At 49.2% G+C, this 20,299-nt stretch overlaps 2 protein-coding genes across 11 annotated transcripts; both read right to left on the bottom strand.

The window, feature by feature from the left end:
• Window positions 1-174: 174 nt before the first annotated feature.
• CDPF1 (cysteine rich DPF motif domain containing 1) lies at window positions 175-4,747 on the bottom strand. 10 transcript variants are annotated; one of them, XM_060166971.1, is made up of 4 exons: window positions 4,666-4,747; window positions 2,262-2,374; window positions 1,105-1,261; window positions 175-761 (listed from the first exon to the last, which is right to left on the bottom strand). In XM_060166971.1, exons 2-4 carry the CDS (start codon window positions 2,372-2,374, stop codon window positions 615-617), a joined length of 417 nt encoding a protein of 138 aa, XP_060022954.1. In that variant the 5' UTR covers window positions 4,666-4,747; the 3' UTR covers window positions 175-614. The 10 variants fall into 10 exon arrangements, with proteins under 10 accessions (XP_060022954.1, XP_060022960.1, XP_060022953.1 ...); XM_060166977.1 differs by having other exon boundaries at window positions 1,105-1,216; XM_060166970.1 differs by lacking the exon at window positions 4,666-4,747 and adding an exon at window positions 4,291-4,652.
• Window positions 4,748-10,993: 6,246 nt separating this feature from the next.
• Window positions 10,994-18,842, bottom strand: PKDREJ (polycystin family receptor for egg jelly). Its single transcript, XM_060165041.1, has 2 exons — window positions 15,195-18,842; window positions 10,994-14,324 (listed from the first exon to the last, which is right to left on the bottom strand). Exons 1-2 carry the CDS (start codon window positions 18,840-18,842, stop codon window positions 11,913-11,915), a joined length of 6,060 nt encoding a protein of 2,019 aa, XP_060021024.1. The 3' UTR covers window positions 10,994-11,912.
• Between the last annotated feature and the right edge of the window lie 1,457 nt (window positions 18,843-20,299).

Genomic DNA, 20,299 nt, shown 5'->3' with positions numbered 1-20,299 from the left:
AGATGAACTGTTTTGTTTGGTCTGAAGAAAACCGATCCCCAGCTGTAGGGTCTGCCCTTAACCCAGAACAGTCCCCCAGCCCCAGAGCTGACGTGGTCTCTACCTGTAGAGTCCAGTGACAGAGCGGACCTGGGACAACGAGGCCCCAGAAGACAAAACCCAGCACAAACGTCGGTCAGTAAAAGCCCTTTATTCATACTCTCATCAAACACGTTTCTAACACCCTCCAGGCAGTGTGCGCTGGTCCTGCGGAAACTACAGAATCGCACAGAGCAGTTCCTGCCCTCTAAGAACTGGCAGGCACATGGTGAGCCCACACTCAGTGTCTCACCAATTGCTAAGGTGGGCGCCGTGAGGGCGGGGGTGCTGCGGTCTTCGGAGCACCGGGGTCTGGGGTCTGCCTTTTGGGCGCCCTCTCTGCGTGGCTCCTGGCCCTGTTGCTGCTGCAGGCGGACCCCAGCCCCCTCTGGCTGCAGACACGGCTCCCGATGGCCCAGAAACAAGGTCGGTGACAGCGGCTCCCAGCTTGGCCCCATCTCCGAGCCAGGCCACAGAAGCCCGCTGGCCAGGAGCCCCGTGCAGCACACTGCTGCGGACCTGGTACCCGACTGGACTCATGTTCGAGAACCAGGCTGGCTGGCAGGCCTCTTGGATGGGACTTTCCTTTTCTCCAAGTCTTGCTGAATTTCCTGAGGGAAAGCATCAATGTTCTCCCGGACACAGGGGAGGCAAAATCTCTTGGAGTAGAATAAACTGCAGTCCTGAAAGAAGAGGGGGACGGAGGAGCCTGCGTGCCATGGGATGCACACTGCAGCGTCCCCCAGAGCCTCCGAGAATCCCTCTTCCTCAGACCCCAAAGAGACCCTCTAACTGACCCCAGCCTGCCTGTCCCCTACCCCTCTGCTGGCTGCAGGGACCCACCCATAATGCAGCAGACCAGCTGCATGACTGTGAGGGCTCCCAGGACCACCAAGGCCAGGAAAGGCTGCTGCTCACACTGTCCCTGGGAAAGGCTCACGTGTCACCTCTCTCACAGTCACTCACGTGAGGTCCCAGCCACAGGGAGAGAGGGAAAGCGGCCCCGGCTGCACGTGGCTTACCCACCGGGCCCACGCACACCAGCCTGCCGCATACGCTGCATCTCGAGCCGAGGATCAGGAATCTGTCCTTGCTGGGGGTGAAGGGGTCCCTCATGACGTAGCTCTCCTCCAGGAGGCTGCGGGACAGGAAGTGGCGCCGGTGGGCAGAATGGCCCAAACCTCTGCTGACGATAGGTAGCCGGCTGCACGGACCTCCCCGGGGCCTGCTCACCGCGCGTGCTCATCTGCTACTACTACCAAGTAGTAGCAGAGAGGCAAGCAGTGGCGCCCGGCTGGGATGAAATGAGACCTGCTCCGGGCTCCGTGTCGACCGCAGGGAAAGAACCACTCCTCCTCGGCCCCAAGAAGGGCTGCTGCAACTCAGCCCCCAGACCCCAGCCTGACTCAGCAGGGCGGCGGGCGGGCACAAGGCCTCCATGCGAGCTCTCCAAGCCCTCCCCTCACCTCCGGGATGACACCCGCTCCCAAACTGCCTGCTTCCACACAGGGAGAACGGGGCGCTTTACGCTGGCTAAGGTTCTGGCCTCACAGCGCACATCAGAAAGGAGACAGACAGGATAGGATCCGAGGCGACACCCCAGGTTCCTCAGGGCCGGAGGAAAGCAGCCTGGCCCGCGCCGGTCCCACGTAATGTACTGGCCAGATCCCCACAAGGTGGCCTCTGATGGAGGACAAGTTGAAGGTCAAGAATCAAGCCCCGGGACCCACTGGCTCTACTCTGGGCCATCCGTGGGCAGGTGCACAGGAAGCTGGTCCTCAGGGCTCACTCCCACCAGTACAAGAGCCGCAAGGCGGGCAGCTTCCCGCTGAGAAGGTGTCGTCGTAGGAACCAGCGGGACCAGTGACAAGGCCCAGCCCCAGACGCGATGGCCTCTGCGGCTCCCTGCGTGCCCAGCTGCTGAGCTGTTTCAGCCTGAGCCACGGTGCTTCCACCCCGCAGCCGGAGCAGGTGCTGGACTCTGGGCTGAGCAGGGACGTAGGGACTGGGAGGTTCTAGGAGAGCCGGATGGCGTCGAACCTTGCCCTGTGCCTTCTTGGGTCACACCTGAAGTGCCCAGAGCCTGGGCCGGTGGCCCCAGACACAACACCCAAGCCCTGTGTCAGACTTAGGCCAGCCAGCTCTGGGCGGGCTCCCTGGGGTGCTGGGACCCTGGTACTCACGCGACAGACTGGGCGCCGGGGGGCTGCTGCCCCACGTAGCTATACGGAGCAGTTAAGGCACAGAGCTGGCACTCAAACACACCCAAGGGGCGGCGCTCCGCCTCACACTCCATCTGCAAGGTCAAAAGACAGGGCACGTTGCCTACAGGACCAAGAGCTACCCACATCTCAAAGCTCCCCACTGCCTGCTTCTTACCCACAGGTGAGAAGGGCAGCGTACAGACAAGGCACCTCAAGTTCAGAGTAAGTGACGAGACCTGCTCAAGGTCACACGTTCTTTTCGAGCGCACCTGAGCTATTCACCAAGATAGACTATATTCTGGGCCATAAAATGAGCCTCAAACTTTAAAAGGCTGAAATCATAGAGTACATTCTCCAACCCCATAATAATTAAAATCAGTAACAAAGAGATACATGGAAAATCTCCAAATATTTGGAAATTAAATGATATACTTCCAGATAAACCATAATTCAAAGAAGAAATCACAAGAGAAATTAGAAAATATTTTGAACTAAATGAAAACTAAAATACAAAATATCAAAATACATAGAATGCAGCTTAAGCAGTGTTTACAGGGACATTCACTGTTTTAAATGCTTAAATTGGAAAAGAGGATTTAAAGTAAGTCATCTAACTTTCCACCTTAAGAAGACAGAAAAATGCAAATTAAACTCAACATAAACAGAAAGAAGAAAATAATAAATAACACAAATCAAAGAAACAGAAAATGGGCAAACAATAGGAAAAAAAAATCGATAAAACCAAAGCTGGTCATTTCAAAATGTCAATAAAGTTGACAACCTCTAATTAGACTGATCAAGAAAAACAGGAAGAAGATACAAATTACCGCAATGAGGAATGAAACAGGGGACATCACTAAGACTACAGACATTAAAAGGATAATAAAGGAATGCAGTGACCTTTTCTACCAAATAAATCTGACAGTTTAGATGAAATGGACATATCTCTTGAAAAAACACCATTTATCAGAACTGACTCAAAATAGAAAACCTGAATAGTCCTTTATCTATTAAGAAAACTGAATTCATAATTTAAAATTTTCCTTTAAAATGAAATAGTACAAAAACAAACAAAAAGAACAACAAAAAGAAACAGAACACCAGCAAAACTTCATGCCCAGATGTCTTTACCAGCAAATTGTCAAGCATTTAAGGAAGAAGTAATACCAACCTACAGAAACTGTTTCAGAATACAGAGAAAGGAACACTTCCCAAGTGATTTTGAGGCCTATATTACATGGACACCAAAACTGCCAGTATTACCCTGATACCATTCATCAGACAAGGCTACTACAGGAAAACTACAGAGTAATACCCTTCACAAGCAAATATCTTCAGCAAAATATTAGCAAACTGAATTCAATAATACATAAGAAGCCTAGGGCGTCACGACAGAGCGGATTCAACCCAGGAAGGCAATGTTGGCTCAACATTCGAAAACCAGTGAATGCCAACTCATGAGAGTAACTGAATAAAGGAAGAAAAACCACACCATCATTTCAACAGATGCATAAAAAAGCATGACAAAATTCAAGGCTCTGGGCGGTGCTTCAGAGCCAAGGGGCTCCCCACCTGACTACAGAATAAATTCCCTTCCTTGGCATTTAAGGCCTCTTTAACTTGGGACTTATCTCCCAATGACTCTGCCGTCCAGCCCCCACCCCTCCATACAGCAAGCTGCAGTTCAAGTGGCTCCATCACTGTCCTGCACTTTCTCTCTCTCTCTCACACACACACACACACACACACACACACCCCACCCCGTGCCCCGGCCTTCGCTCCTGCTGTTCCTGCCACCTGGAGGGTTTCCCCCAAAGTCTCTACCTATGGAATTGCCCTCTGGCTGCCCTGAAGATTTTCTGTTCACCTTTGGCTTTCGACAGTTTGACTATACAACTACTTTTTTTTTTTTTCCTTTTAAACCTATTTATCCTGCTTGTGCTGCTTTAAGCATTTTGATCTGTGGTTTAGTATCTTTCATTACTTTTGGAAAATCCTTAACCATTACCCTTCAAATATTTCTTCTGCCCCATTCTTTCTTGTCTCCCGCTGAGGTTCCAACCGCAAATACGTTAAACTTTGATGTTGTCCCGCGGTTCTTGGACCCTTTGCTCTGGGTTTGTTTTTTTCTACTCTTTTCTCTCTGTGTTTCAGTTTGGGTCATTTCTACTGCCCTGTCACCAAGTTCATTGATTTTCCCTTGGTTATGTCGAATCAGCCGACGTGCACTCGGAAGGCTCCGCGGCGCCGCGCAGTCCGGGCGGGACCGGGGATGAGCCGGGGCGCAGGCTCCGCGGCCCGCCCCCAGCGCCGCGGGAGGCCGCTCGGAACCCCGCAGGGCTCCGCGGAGGCGCCCAGGCCGAGCCGGACGCACGAGACGCACCGGGAGGGACCCGGGCGCGGCCGCACACGTCCCCGTCAAGCCGCCAGCCCGCGCCACTCACCACTGCTGCCGCCGCCGCCGCCGCCGCCGCCGCCGCCGCCGCCGCCGCCGCCGCGCCGCGCCGCCGCGCCCACGGCGCGTGCGCGTTGAGTCGCGGGGCGGGGCCTCGTGGCGGACTTCCGCCTCGCCTTCCGTCTAGCTGCGGCTTCCCGTACCCGATCTCTCGGGATTGGCAGCGGCTGGGCAGCACCTGGCTATCTCACGCCGACGTGGCCTGATGTCCTGGCTGCTCCAAGACTATCAGCTTCTTTCTGGGTTTCCCACCGGGCTCCACAGAGTCGGTGCCGCCGGTGCGCGACCCACAGATAACCCGGCCTCACCCGCATTTCCATCCCCACGTGGTTTCTCTCACCGCGCGCTTCGGACCGAAATGCCCTGGTCTTAGTTCTTATGCTACCCGTCCCCCAACTAGGACGGAAGCCTCCGGGGTCTGGGGCCAGGGCCGCAGGCAGTGATTACTATGTGCCCTAAGGCAACAGACAGAATGGGTTCAAAATGAGCCCTGTGGCTTCCTGCGACCTTTAAAAGCTGTGTGCTGCCGGGACTTGTCACTGTACCCCTCCAAAGCCTTAAAGTGGCCTGCAATGCCCGTCGTCATCTGGAACCACCATCCTTCAACTTCCAGGTCTTCACCTTGGGGCACCAACCACGTCAGCTACCAAAAGTTGCACTGGACCCCAAGCTCCCCGTCCCGAAGCTCAGACAAGGGCTTCCCTAGACCTGCAGTGGCCGTCCCACCCCACCCCTGGCCCCTCTACTCGTGTGTATTCGAGGCACCATTCTACCGGGCTAGGGGATGATTCTGAAGCCAGCAGCCCTGAGGTCTGGGACTTCTTCCTTTGGGGAATCGAGAAATAAGGATTATATAAGGTGTCTTAGTAATGCTGGCAACAAGAATTATTTCTGGACTTGAGCCAGAGCGGCTCCTGCCGTGAGCCTCAAGAATTAGCGAGCCCTTACATTTTGCTACTAGAGCAGGTGACCTCAACTGTGCTTACAGCAATGGCACTCTTTGGATCAATTCAAAGATTACATACTGTTGGTTTTTATTTTTGGATCTGCCCAAAGATGGGCCACTTGATAAAGCATTTAAAATTTGACCTAAATCCACTCTGAGATACATGACTGGTTAACCCACGAATGCTGTCAAAGCCATTAGACAGTTTAGACAAGTTACGAGCTGCACTGGAAGAGTTAAAGTGAAATGATATTCAAAGAGCAAATCATGGACTTTGTCAGAAAATAAAGTTAATTTTGATTTGAGCTGTCCACAGTTATTAATATAAGAAAAAACTTACCAAAAAATCCAAAAGGATTAAAACTATCTAATAAAGCTTTAGAAAAAAATGATTTCCCAAAAGAAACTGCATGTGAAATAAGAACTAAATCAAGAGAATGAAAAGACAAGCCACAGCATGAGAGAAAGTATTTGCCAAAGGTATATATGACAAAGGACGGTTATCCAAAATGTACAAAGAACTATTAAAACTCAACAGTAATAAGACAAACAACCCAATTAAAGAATGGGCCAAAGACCTTAACAGACACCTCACCAAAGAAGATACACAGATGACAAATAAGCATATGAAAAGATGTTCCACATCCTATGTCATCAGGGAAATGCAAGTTAAAACAGCAATGAGATACCACTGCACACCTATTAGAATGGCCGAAATCCAGAACACTGACACCAGCAAATGCTGGCGAGGATGTGGAGCAGCAGGAACTCTCATTCGTGGCTGGTGGGGATGCAAAATGGTGCAGCCACTTTGAAAGACAGTTTGGAAGTTTCTTACCAAAACAAACATACTCTTACCATGTGATCTGGCAATCATGCCCCTTGATATTTACCCAAAGGAGTCGAAAGATTATGTCCATATAAAAACCTGCACACATGGTTATTACACCTTTATTCATACTCATAATTGCCAAAACTTGGAAGCAACCAACATGTCTTTCAGTAGGTCAATGGATAAATAAACTGTGGTCCATCCAGACAATGGAATATTACTCAGCACTAAAAAGAAATGAGCTATCAAGCCATGAAAAGACATGGAGGGAACGTAGGTGCATGTGACTTAAGTGAAAGAATCCAATGTGAAAAGGCTACGTAGTGTATGATTCCAACTCTATGAAAAGGCAGAATATTGGAGTCTGGAAAAGGCAGAATATTGGAGATACTAAAATGATCAGGGGTTGGGGGGAGGGAGGGATGAAAAGGTTGAGGACACAGGATTTTTAGGGCAGTGAAAATACTCTATATGATGGTATAATGGTGGATATGTCATTATACATTTATTCAAACCCATAGAATGTGTAGCACTGAGTGAACCCTAATGTAAACTATGGACTTTGAGTGATTATGGTGGTGTGGGTTCATCAGTTATACCAGATCTTCCACTCTGGCAGGGGATGGTGACCGTGGGGAGGCTATGTTTGTGTGTGGGCAGAGATATATGGGAAATCTCTGCAACTTCCTGTCAATTTTGATGTAAACATAAACTGCTCTAAAAAATAAAGTGCATTTTTTTTTAAAAAACCCACTAAAATGACATTCAAATACAACGTAGGGAAGTTAGAACTAGGAAACAGTAACATCTACTGGAGTCTGAAGAAGAGTCGTGCACAAATAATCCCAAAACTAATTTCCATAGAGACTGTTTTCTGACCATTGTGGATCCTCATAGTCTCTATCCGACAGAGATTTAAACGAAGTGAGCAACCCACTGCAGTTTTCAGTTTGCTTTATAAAATCCCAGTGCTGAAAAATGTGAAAGGTGAAAAACTTAAAAAATACTGGATGGGGCTTCCCTGGTGGTGCAGTGGTTGAGAGTCCGCCTGCCGACGCAGGGGACACGGGTTTGTGCCCCGGTCCGGGAAGATCCCACATGCTGCGGAGCGGCTGGGCCCGTGAGCCATGGCCGCTGAGCCTGTGCTCCACAACAGGAGAGGCCCACGTACCGCAAAAAAAACCAGAACCAAAACCAAAACCAAAAACTGGATGGATCTAGATGTGTTATAACAAATGATGATAACAATGAATTAATGATGACATTTATATGATGAAACGAAAGGAGAATATAATGACGTTTAATATAATGGTAATATAATATGATCTTTTTATATGCACCCTCCTTACAGTGTTTAAACATGATATCAATACTCATGGTTCAATTCTAAATCTAAAACTTTCAGAAATTTATTGACAGTTCCAGTTGCTACTCCTTCAGCAGAGTGAAGTTTCTCCCAGCTGAAATCATTAAAAACTATCTGCAAACTATTAAGACTCAGGAAAGTTTGTCTAACTTGGCACTATTGTCAATACAACACAGTTATGTGAAAATCTTTGTAATTATCAACACGATGATTTTTCTGAAATGAATTCAAGAAAAATAAACTTTATGGAATACACACACAATAATTTATGGATTATGTATGTTTTTTTACTCATCCAAAGATCAGTGGCCCACCAACAGAACACCCAGAGGTACACAATAGTAATTCAGTTATCTTTGATATTCTGCCCATTTTTCATCTATATAAAAACCATAGCATTACAAATAATTTTTAATTTTGCCCTTATGAAAGTGTGGGTGTCAAGATAGGTGGCTATAACATATTTTATGTAATGGTTTGTAAACTTGTTTTATAACCTTTAAATATTTAGACATGCAGATATTTGTCATCCTGCCTGGACCCCATGACGTTAGGGGTGGCCTTGCCAGGGAATATAGCTACCTAGATGTTGTGGCAGGACTTATAAGACCTTGTATAAATGTTGTCTTAAATGATTAAGCTTTTTAAAAATCATGACACTAAACAAGTATTATACATTGCATATTCAAGTGAAGCCTGAGAAAGGAAATTTGAAAATTGAAAAATAAGGAACTGAATGCAGATTAGAATCTAAAGCAAAGCATTGCTAACAGCAATGGAAGGAGGGGGTAACTCTGGAGGATTAATTCCTTACATACCTCATTTCACTGTTAAGTCCAATCTTATTCATCCGTTTCTCCACTTCTGCCAGTAAAATTAACGTCCAAAGTCTGGCACTTTTATTTTAGTGCTAATGAAATTCCAGAAGCAGGCCTTAGTTTTTTAAGTAAACTCTTAAAAGCGTAACATACATACAGAAAAGTAGATACTTCCTAAGTGTGCGGCAAGATGAATTCTCACAAAGTAAGTACAGCAGTGTAACCTGCACCCAGACGAAGTCTTCCACGACAAGAGACACTGGAGGTTTCTTCTGGCTCAAGGGAAAGGCTGGCCCTCTGTGGAGTGGTGGAGGGAGGATGCATGGAGAGACCTGAATTTATTGCAATGGACAAAATGCCTTTAACGGTGTATAGCTTTGAAGTAAATATTTAAGAGTATAATATACATACAGAAGCAGGCCTTACAAATGCAAGTCTTCATAATTGGTAAAAGGGTTTGAGGTAGATGAAGGACATGGAGCTTCAGATGGAGCCGTCTCTCTGCATCTAAAACTTGTTCTACTACTCTGAGTTAATAAGAGGCTACATGGAGAACAAATCCAAGAACATTTATCTTGTTTTCCTGTGCAATACAGACTTGGGAGGGTATTCATAACTGTTTCCAACTTGTTCTGGAACATGCCTACCCTATCCCTGGAAACTGATGGGAACAAAGGCGTCTTAAAAGACTCCTTTAGAAATGTTGCCATGTCCTGTGAAAATGACCTTCTAAATTTTGATTGTCTCGTTACTTTGTTTTCCTGATGTTAACCTAAAACAATAAAACAGCCAGTTTTGTTTTCACCAGTGGTTATTTTTACCAGCAAAATGGGTTTATTCGGGAGCAGCAAAGAATTGCAATTTGGGACGCGTAAGTCTGGTAAAGCAAAGGAGAGGGAAGTTTTTTTTATAGAGAAAGGGAAGTTGGGCGGGGCTTTTATAAACAAACTGTCCATTGGAGGAAACTGGGAGTAGGAAATCTAGTGTGAGTTGTGACAGTCTCTTATTGGCTGGGCTGTTGCCAGGCGAGGAGAAAACCTTCCTTCCTCCTGCTGCCTAGTAAGGTAGCATCGTCTCCTGCCGGAGAGGAGTGGTACCTCTCTTCCCGTTGGGATCTGTGTTGGCCTGAGTGGTACGTGCATGAGAGCCCCCACTTCTGGCCTCCCGACTCCATTTTAGTGAGGTGTCCCTTTATTAATTTTCACACTGACAATGTTATAATTGGCATCTCTAATATTTCTAAACTATGTAAATACTTGTCATTGCTCTATCATTAGAAGGCCCCTGGCACTCCCCTCTCTCCCAGTATGCGTGGAAACAGCCCTGTGACTCTGCTAGACTTCTCACTGTAGCCACAAGGTGACAGTCTTGTCTCCTTTGAGGGGCCTGCAGCTGCTGTCCCTGGTCATCAATCAGCCCACCCCCACCCCCCACCCCCGCCTTGTTCCTGGATGGCCCACTTGGGCCCTGCCTTTATGACCCTGTCACTCACAGCTCCCAATCATGAGATGCTATGCGGGCCTGGGGGCTTTCTTCCAGGGAAGCGAGGCCAATTAGTGTAACCCTCGGCCTCCCACAGCACCACAGGGGTAGAGACTTCAGCTGATCCTAAATTTGGGAAGAACGTCTGGGTGTATCCAGCCACAGAGCACCCGAGTCTGCCTTGTCTGCCTAGGTCTTCGAAGCCTCTAGGGCGAGGCCTGCCCCATGTCGCCTGCACATCACCTGGGGCTTACACTCCCCCGTTCTGCGTTCCACGGGTGACTGCACCTGACCAGACCCCAGGAAAAAGTTAACATTCGGCCCCCATGCTTACGCCTTCCCAACCTGTTCAAAAGTCAGGTGGTAATGAGAGGTGCTAACCATGAACGTGCACTTCACTTGGAACCAGTGGCCAGAGCCCAGCCACACCTGAGACGTCCCACTAGGGCAGTTAGAAAACCCAGAACTGACCTTCTGACCCTAACCGTGTGGGTGGTCTTGGGTGAGTCACAAAACCTCTTCATTATCTCAACTGGCAGAGAAGGCCACCCCCCACCCCAGGTTCTCAGGCCTCCCCTGGGGAGGAAACGATGGAACGCATGCACACGTGCGTGTGTGCATGCCCGTACCTGCCAAGGTGCAGGGTACCATGACCATTCCCGTGCAGCACAGGACTACGGGGCGCCAAGTGAGTAACAAACACCTGGGACAGAGCAGCTGCCCACCTGCCTGTTGTCCCCCTTTGCTGGCCCTCGACTTTGAGGGCAGGAGCCATCGGTGTACACACCCCCTCACAGGAATCACTGCAGATCTCACAGAAGAAATCTCACATTTAATTCTGATCAAGCTTAAAGTGGCGTCTACATAAATGAGCATGTTTCAGAGTGAAAATCCAACAGCTGCTAGCCTATTTTTCTTAAACCATGTTTTCTAAACAATCCACCAGGCCATCAATAACCCAAAGCCCAAATCCTGGATGTATATATTGCTATATACATTATATAGAATATTTACTATCTTTCAGTGTGAACCCACACCCCCACACACCTTCTTGCTGTTTAATAAAAGTCACGTCTCATGGCCAGAAAACGTTATGACACTTTACATCTTTCACTTGCAGTGCCCTTAAGTAGATGGGAAGCTTCAGACCTCTGACCCCCAGGTCCACATCCCTGCATTCCCAGGCACGAGGGCAACTCCTGAGACTCATGACAACGCCCTGGCCCAGCTGGCAGTGTGGGCGGCGGAGTTGGGAGGGTGGGGGAGGCCCTGCAGCCGTGTGTGCAAAGGGAAGAGCCAGCGGGGCTGAGGCACTGAAGCGTGAGTGCTGGCCTCCCAGCCCCGGGGAGGGGGGCACAGAAGCAGCAAGATTTTCCTGCTGCTTCCGGCAAGGTGGGGTGAGGTTGAGGGGGCCTTTGAGTTCCCTACCCCAGATCTGGGTCTCTAACCTTCTAAACTGCAGCAGGTACCAAAGACACCAGCTTCCCAGCCACAGGGAGATCAACCCAGGACTCGCAGGCTGTCCTCCTCCTCTCTCTGTAGAGGCTGCACTGCACTCTGACACCCTCAAGTTCCGAAGGGGAGGCCAAGACGGCGGATACTTCCAGACGTAGGGGGTGTGCATTGTGAAGGACACGGGGAGAAAGCACAACTGAGCCACTAAACGTTCCTTAATCCCAGAAAGTGAGCATTTGAGAGAAGCCGGCCTGTGGACCTTGAAACGGTCATGGATCACACAACGAGATACACCGTTTTCTTCCCATTAATGTTTCTGGTCTTCAGCCCCAGGTACCGGCTGTCGCTCTTCTCTGGCCGCCCGTACATCATGTTGGCAAAGAACTTGGGTTGGTCTTCCGCCTTGGATTTGAAGGACAGAAAGCCAAATGCAGTTCTTAGTCTGTGACACAGGTAGGTCATTGCTTCCGCTTCTTCTGAGGGCTCCTCATACACGGGCTGCTTCATTGCCCCGTAGGCAGACAAAATCACCGCCTGAAATAAGTTGATCAATATGCAGATCGTCACCAGCAGAAAAGATGAGAGAAACAGGACCCCGAGAACCCGGTTACTGGAAAATTCCGTGTTCTGAAAAGCTGAAACGCAGTAGGAGAGGACTGTCTGCGTGGCGTGAGTCATATCACTGTAGTTCCATTCGTGCTGCCCGAATACCAGGTAACCAAAAGTCATATAGACAAAGAAATACACGGACACCACTAGTGCCATGTGGCAGATGCCGGGAAGGGCAGTCTGGATGGTCCTCTGTGCGAGACGCACGTTGTAAAAGAACCTGGAATACCTGAGGGACTTCAGGATTGTCAGAAACAACAGGAAACCCAACATCACCCTCATGGCGTGATCTACTTGAGACACTGCATGAAAGGGAATGAAATCCTCAGAGTTCGACAGGTAAAACCGAATTATACTGACAGCCAAGAAGTGTTTCCTGAAAAAGAGCACGATCAACACGGTAAAGATGCATTTTAAAGCAAAGTTGAGCAAATTATATACACTTTTCACGTAGGCGGACCTTTCTTGTGTGATGATGTAGACCTCGTCGACAACGTAGGCAAAAAAGAAAATGAGGATGGCCACGTACAAGTAGATTTCTGCGGAAGTGTTTCTGTTGAAATCGGCAAGCGAGAAGGAGTGCGCAGACAGGCTAGCGTTCACAACTCCTACCCGAGAGACCTCAAAGATGACTGAAATGCTGCAGAAGAGAGTGGTGTCTGGATTAAAAGTTGTTAGTTCCAAGATCACAGCCCATGTCTTTTCATCCAGCCAACGGCTTCCCTGGAGTTCGCTGAGCCTCCGTGTGGAATTAAACTGCTGCTCTTCCGGAAAAAAATAGAACGCGTACCCTCCTGACCCGTAGGTATGCAACAGCCCATAGGAATAGTACACCCATCTCTTTTCTCCAGGCTTGTAAGTAAATCCTTTCGTAGTCTTGTCTACAGCCCGCTTACTAACTCTATTCCACAACCCGGAGTAGCTTTCTGTGTCTTCTGGGTCAGTGCCGTATTCGGGGTGACAGTGAATCTCTCTTTTGAGGCTGTCCTGCGTGAAGTGTTTGGCAGGCAGACAGGTTTTCTCTCCAGGTTGTGCCCTCACCTGCCTCATCCGTGGCAGGCCGAGGATTTTAGAGGAGCTTTCAGGGAGAAAGGTGGGACGCAGGTCGTTGTGGAGCAGAGGCAACAGCACGCTGTTCAGCCACCGAAAGATGTCTTCCAGCTTGGTCACCGACGCCAGATCCACAGAGAACTGGTCACGAATAAACCGATTATAGTAAAAGCCATCGGTGTGGCATAGGAGGGTGACCAGGCTCAGCAGGAGGGCCAGAAACATGAAGTGAGTGAGGATGTAGCTCAGGAACAGGAAAGCTCTTCTCTTAATCCTCTTCTTTCTTTTGAAGATTGTGATGTCATCTTCAGTGAGGGGCTGGTACATCCTCGAGCTTCGGAGCTGGACGACGTGCTGCTGGCGCCTGCGCATTTCCTCTGGGTTCTGCGTGATGCTCTGCAGCTTGATCTCACTGTAGCGAAAGTTGCCAACCCACAGAAGGTTCTCACAGTACTTGGGCTTACTTGTTCTGTAGCCTGACACGACCATAATTTTAGATGGTTGCACCAGAAAAACTGACTGCAAGAAGCAACAAAATGATGCAAACAGCCATTCTATTGACTTTTCGTAGCCGTAAGTCAGTCCATAAAATACAATAAAGAATGAGGATATGCTACAAGTGACAAAAACCAAGAGCCATGCGACATAAATGCAACACCACGGCAGAACAATCCTGGTCTTCTCTTTGAGGGGTGTAGCACCGGGCTGGCGAGGGTGCTCTCCAGGAGGAACACTTTGATTGTCTTCAACGTTTGGGTTATTGGCGTTTTTATTTTCTCTTTGGGTGCGGGAGACCTTGCTTTCTGCTCGCTTGGGCTGGGGCCGTCTTTTAGAAGTGGTCTTGACAGAAGCCTCGGGAAGTCCAGGACTTCTCCTAGTAGGTGGAAGCTTTTCAGGCTCCCGGGAGCGTGCGTTGCCAGTTTCACGAGTGTGCCACTTTGCTAATCGTTCTTGCCAGTGTTCACTTGCTGCTGGTGTCCACGGATGCTTCCGAGGAGCGACCTCCCCTAGGGTCACCTGAGGTCTCCTCTGGGAATACATGAACAAAGACGTGATCATTAGTTGCACAGGGATGGTAATTAAGACACTTTCCATCCCGATCACCATCGACCTGAGGTACTTCCCCTCTTGTGACTCCGCTTCTTTTTCTTTATTTAGATTAAAGAACATAATATTACACAGAAGGGAGGACAGCAACATGGCTAAGCAACAGGACAGTCTCTGGAGCCTACTGAACCGTGTAGCAATGACACCAGAAAAAACAGAGAACCACATGTGGCTTCTCCCCAGCCTATAACTTAAATCTGTAAGGAAAAAATCCATTCTGTTGAGAGACTTATCTGGGGGGGTTACTTGAAAGGTTCTGTCCAAAGAGGTGTCAATAGAAAGCCATTCCCGGCACATGAACAGCCAGATGTGTCTGCTGAACAGATTCTCCACTTTGATTCTACTTAAGTACCAACTAGGGGACCTGCCCTCGTTGTTGTGCCACACGCGGATGGAACGGATGTCCCCCAAGTCATTTTTCGTCGTTAGGAGGAAAGTGCTGACGCTTCCTCGGTAGAGGGTTGTAAACTGTGGATGGCTTAAACAATGCACATCGCTGCTACTCTCTGTTCCCTGCAGTTGGACAAAGACATTGGCCCTGGTCCCAGACCCACAACGGCTTCCTGTAAAAACAGTGACTAGGTAACATACATTATCATAAGGATCGTTATCGGGTAGAACTACCACTTGCTCCCTAAGACACTTGTCCATTTCATCTCTGTGCAAGGCCCAGAAGCCTAGGACTATGTACAAGAGCATAATGAAAAGTACAGTGAAGAGGGTCACGGGGTTTTGGGTAACGCTCTTGATGACCTCTAATCGCAGATCCACGGGGTTAGGGAACACGATCACCTTGGCCGTCAAATAGCGGGTACGCAGGTGGAGGTTGGCTAGTTTCATTGCGTCCAGCTGCCGCCTGGCCCGCCCTGGGTTCTTGCAGATACAGTGCACTTTCTGCCAGGTGGTCTTCTCTCCGACAACGCAGGTGTCTTCTCTCCAATCGCTCTGGATCCCATACATGTCCAAGCATTGAGTGCTGAAAACAGAAATTCTCACTAACTTGTCATTGGGCTTTAGGACAAAATGAGGGGCCTGCAGAACCACAGCGACGGTAGGCTCAGAGGAGCTGGTTCGCTGAGCTATGACCCGCAACAGGGATGGGGGAAGGCAAACCACGCGGGCCTCCGTCACTGTACAGTCAGGGTCAAACAGGTCACTGTCTTGGGCAACTGGGGGGATGCGATGGGGCACGAGGTAGGTGGCGATCAAAGCGGTGGGTGTGATCTGACGGCCAGCATACACCAGCACCGTGAACAACACGGCCACTTCCGTCACAATGTGGATCAGCACCTCCTTCCCTGCTCTGCTGTCCACTTCAAAGCTAAATGCCCCCGTCGTCTTTCTCAATGACTCATTTGCTTTAGGAGACTCCTTGCTGGGGCCCACCGTGAGATTAAAAGTCCCAAAGCTCAAGTTTTTTCTGACGAGGTACACTTCCACTACATCAGGTGTGATCTCAATCACGTCACCGGTGGCCTCGGTTCCTGTCATTCGGAATCCAACCACCTCGGTCAAAATGTTTTCCCCATAATTTAGCCAAGGGAAAGGGTCATCTGCAAACTCACAAAACATTGTAGAGATTGGAGCGTTGGCAGGCAGACTAGGAACACTGCTCACGTTCAGGGTTGGATAAAAACAATTTCGACAGTGTTTCTCAGTGCTGAAAAACTTGGTAACATTCCACTTCTCCGTTTTCTTGACATGCATGTTAAAGTTGGACGTCCTCATCGCAGTGGTCTTATCCTCTGGCACTTTTACAGCCAATACTGTCTCTGCTAGAGATTCAACGACATGGAAAGGCTCTTCGACCACTTCATGACGAACCATCAGTTTCAGGACATTAGACAAACTTGTTAATATTCCAGTGCTTACACTTTCTATCTGCTCAGAAGAAATGTGCTTATCCCTCTGGTGACACTCTTGGAGGGCTCGGCTTGCTTGCCAAATCCTCACCGTGGCCAGTTTCTGAGCAAGCGAGGAGAACTCCGAGGTTTTCTGCGTTAATTTAGTAACAGTCATGACCACCTGGCTAATTTCCGCCAAAGTGTTTACAGGAAGAATGAAAGACTGATTGAAAAGGTGTTCTCGGAGTCTAATTTGGTCAGCTTGCAGATGTGAGTCAGTTTTCATGCTATTCAAGACAGAAGCTACAATATACATTAAATAACCTGCAGGTAAAAACTCCTGCTGTTGAAGCAAAGTAGACAGTGATGAATCTGGTCCCACAGTGGAACTGAATAACTCCTGCAGCACAGTCCTTGATGAGTTTATGTCAGTGGGAGCCTGTACAGTGGCGTACAAAGTCACCTGAGAAAAAGCTCCCAGAGAGGTATTATATGCCTGAGCATATATCTTCAAGGCGTAATGATTGGCCAACACACCAACAGGGAGAAAGGAAGGGGGCGCTGTGCAATTCTTCCCCCAATAGAGGATGGACCCAAAGTTATTCTCTTTTAAAGAACTGATTTCACCAAAACCACGCACATCAGGAACTATTATTTTATACGTAGGAACGATGTTCTTATCCTTGAAACTACTACAATGGACAACAAATTTAGTAATGAAGGCAATTCCTTCAGCTGGATCAATTTTGCATTCTGTGGTTTCAGGGACGTGGTGAATAACGAAGGGATGCCGTAAGACCAAGCTCGATCCACCCCAGGTTGCTAGATTGAGAGAAATCCAAAACTTATCTTCAACGAAACGCCGAAAAGCGAAAGCTTTTACAGACAAATATGCACCATTCCGCCCTGTTGTTGTTTGCCCCGTCCAATCAAATGGCATCTTCCCACCTGAAGACGACAGAATGGACCATTGATAGACGTCACGGCCTGCTTTACAACGTGGGCATTCTAGAGACAAAGAAAATCTCTCTGATATAATCAAAACTGTATCACAATTTTCAATACATGAAACGCTTGCTACAGGTGCCGGTCCTTGGAGCACATGCACTGTCCTATCAGCAAATGCTGTTCTGTCGTTCTTCTGGACCACCAGTCTGAAAAAATACACACGGCCACCGTGAAGTGTTTCTGGCAAAAGTGTGAGTATAGGACCGGAGGCCCACGTCCACCTGAGATCAACCTGCTCTGGGAGACAGACTTCCTTGCTCCTCACTGTAATTTCATGTCCATCGTAGTTTCTTGGGTCTGTGGTACAGTACCAAAAAAAATGAAGTCCCTCTAAAGGGTTTCCTGCATCTGGATCAGAGGACATATTTCCATTCAGAGTCAGTCCATCTGTGAAATTAACTGTGATGTTGGTATCCCCAGGAATAACCGCCTGCAGGGGACTTTTAACAATGATGATATAGATGGAATCTGAGTCTTTCTTCAGAGGTATCGTTGGATCATATGTGACGATGTACACGGAGAAATTAAGCAGATACACCCCCCAAGATAAAGAATGCGCAGAGATACGTATACTTGATGGAGTGTTCTCTGACTTGAAAGGTGGGTTTTGCAAAGGTTTAGTCCAGTCCGGCTTGTCAGATACAGAGGCCACGGAATAGAGTTTCCAATACTGACCAAAGAACCTTTGGTTTGGGCAATGGGCCTTAACCGTGGCATTGATGGTGACTTCCATCTTCCGGGTCAGCTGCAGGGGAGAATCGTCATTCCTTTCGATCCTCACCAGATCCAACACACAGACCCCCTGACGGGACACCGAGGACTCCAAGGCTTGGGAAGTGTTCGGGTTGACAGCCTCTAAGACGACAGGCGTGGGCCCGTCCGTGGGACACTTGGTTCTGGCCACTAAGCCCGCGTAGGAGCGTGGGCCGCGGGGCAGAGCCGAAAGGGGCGACACCGCCGAGCGGGGCGACACGCGGGCGGCGGCAGCGGCGGCCGTGGGGACCGTGGGCCCGAGCAGCCCGAGGCGGAAGGTCCACTCCAGACGCCCGAGGGAGCGCGGCAGGCGGGCGAGCCAGCGCAGGGAGAGCCGGCCGCCGGGCGCCGACAGCTGCAGGTCCACGTGGGCGGGCGCGGCGGCGGCAGCGCGGCGGGCGCGCAGCAGGACGTGCGTGCGGAGGCAGCGCGGCGCCGGGCCTGTGAGCCGCCCGGTCCGCAGACAGAGGTCGCGGCCGCCGCTCAGGATGACGCCGCCGCCCGGGGCCGCGCGGGGCCGTAGGCTGAAGCGGGCGCGGCCGCCGCCAACGCCGACGCCGCCACCGCCGACGCCGCGCACCCCGAGGCCCCGGGCGCCCCTGACCGAGCGCAGCACGGCCGCCTGGGTCCGCGCCGGGACGCGGACCCGGGCCTCGGGCGGGGCGCGGCGGGCCGAGGCGGGCTCCCGGCCGAGTAGGTCGCCGGACGGCGAGCCGGGCACCCTAGGGACGGTGGCGCTGGCCCCGCGAGGAGCCGGGGTCGGCGGGCGGCGGCCAGGGCCACCGCTCAGGCTCAGGCCCAGGCCCAGTAGGAGGAGCACGGGTCCCGGCCGCATGGGAGCGGAAAGTGGGAGGCGCTGCGGAGGCCGCGGACCAACGGCCACGGGGGCGCGGGCCGCGGGGTCACGGGGCGCGGGCGTGGGGGTAGGGGCTGCGGGCGGCTGGCCCGTGCCCACACCTGAGTAGGCCTCGGGTCAGGGTTGTTAGTGGGGTTCCTGTGGCGCAGTCTGCTGACCCTCCAAGGAGACCCCTAGCAGGAGCCCGCCCCCCCACACCCGGGAAAACTCATTACAAAGCGGTGCAAAGTGAGAGCTTTCGTCAGTGGGCTCCCTGAGTAGAGGGAGAGGGGGACTGCTCACTGGGTTTCTTAGTTTTCCTTTTTTTAAAAAAAATTATTATTGGAGTATAGTTGCTTTACAATGTTTTGTTATTTTCTGCTGTACAGCAAAGTGAAGCAGTTATACATATATCCACTCTTTTTTAGATTCTTTTCTCATGTAGGTCATTACAGGGTACTGAGTAGAGTTCCCTGTGCTGTACAGTAGGTCCTTATTAGTTATCTATTTTATATATAGCAGTGTGTATATGTCTTTCTACTTTCTTAGGGTGAAACCCTGTGCCATTGATTCTAGATCTTCTTTTCTAATAGAAGCATTTAGTGCTGTCAGTTTCTCGCCAAACACTGCATCCAACATACTTACCATATTTTATTATCATTCAATTATAAATATTTTTTATTTCCCCTGTTTTGGTTTGACCTGTGAATTTCCAGCTATTTGGAGTTTCTGTGAAAATATTCACAGTTATTGATTTCTAATTTAATTTTGTTATGGTCAGAGAATACAATCTGTATGACTTTTATCCCTTTGAATGTATTGAGACTTGTTTGAAAGCCCATCGTGTGGTCTGAATGTATGTTACATGAAACTTTAAAAGAATGTGAAAAAAAAAAAAAGAAAAAAAAAGAATGTGTATTCTGTTGTTGGGTGGAGTGTTCTGTAGATGGCAGGTAGGTCAAGAGGGGTGGTAGTGTTGCTTAGATCTATGTCTTTTCTGCATTTTTGTCTAGTTGTTCTATCAATTGCTGAGAGAAGACGTTAATCTCTCCTACTATAACTGTGGAATTGTCTATTTCATTCTTTAATTCTGTCAGTTTTTGCCTCTGGTATTTTGGGACTCTGTTTATTAGGTAGACACACATTTGTGGTTATATCTTCCTGATGAATTGCCCCTAATATCATTATGAGATGTCTTTATCTCTGGTGATAATCTTTGTTTTGAAGTTTCCTTTACCTGGTGTTAAAATAGCCACACTATATGTCAATTATATCTCAATAAAACTGGGGGGGGGAATGAAGTAAAATAAAATAGCCACGCTAGCCTTCTTATGCTTACTGTCTATGGACATATGTTTTTTCATTCGTTTACTTTCAACTTATTTATGTCTTTATGTTTAAAGTGGTCTTTTATAGGCAACATTTAATAGAGTTTTACTCTTTTATCCACTCAGTCA

Source organism: Lagenorhynchus albirostris, chromosome 11, assembly GCF_949774975.1.
Source record: "Lagenorhynchus albirostris chromosome 11, mLagAlb1.1, whole genome shotgun sequence".
NCBI classification, from domain to species: domain Eukaryota; kingdom Metazoa; phylum Chordata; class Mammalia; order Artiodactyla; family Delphinidae; genus Lagenorhynchus; species Lagenorhynchus albirostris.
This window is presented reverse-complemented; position numbering and strand designations above follow the sequence as displayed.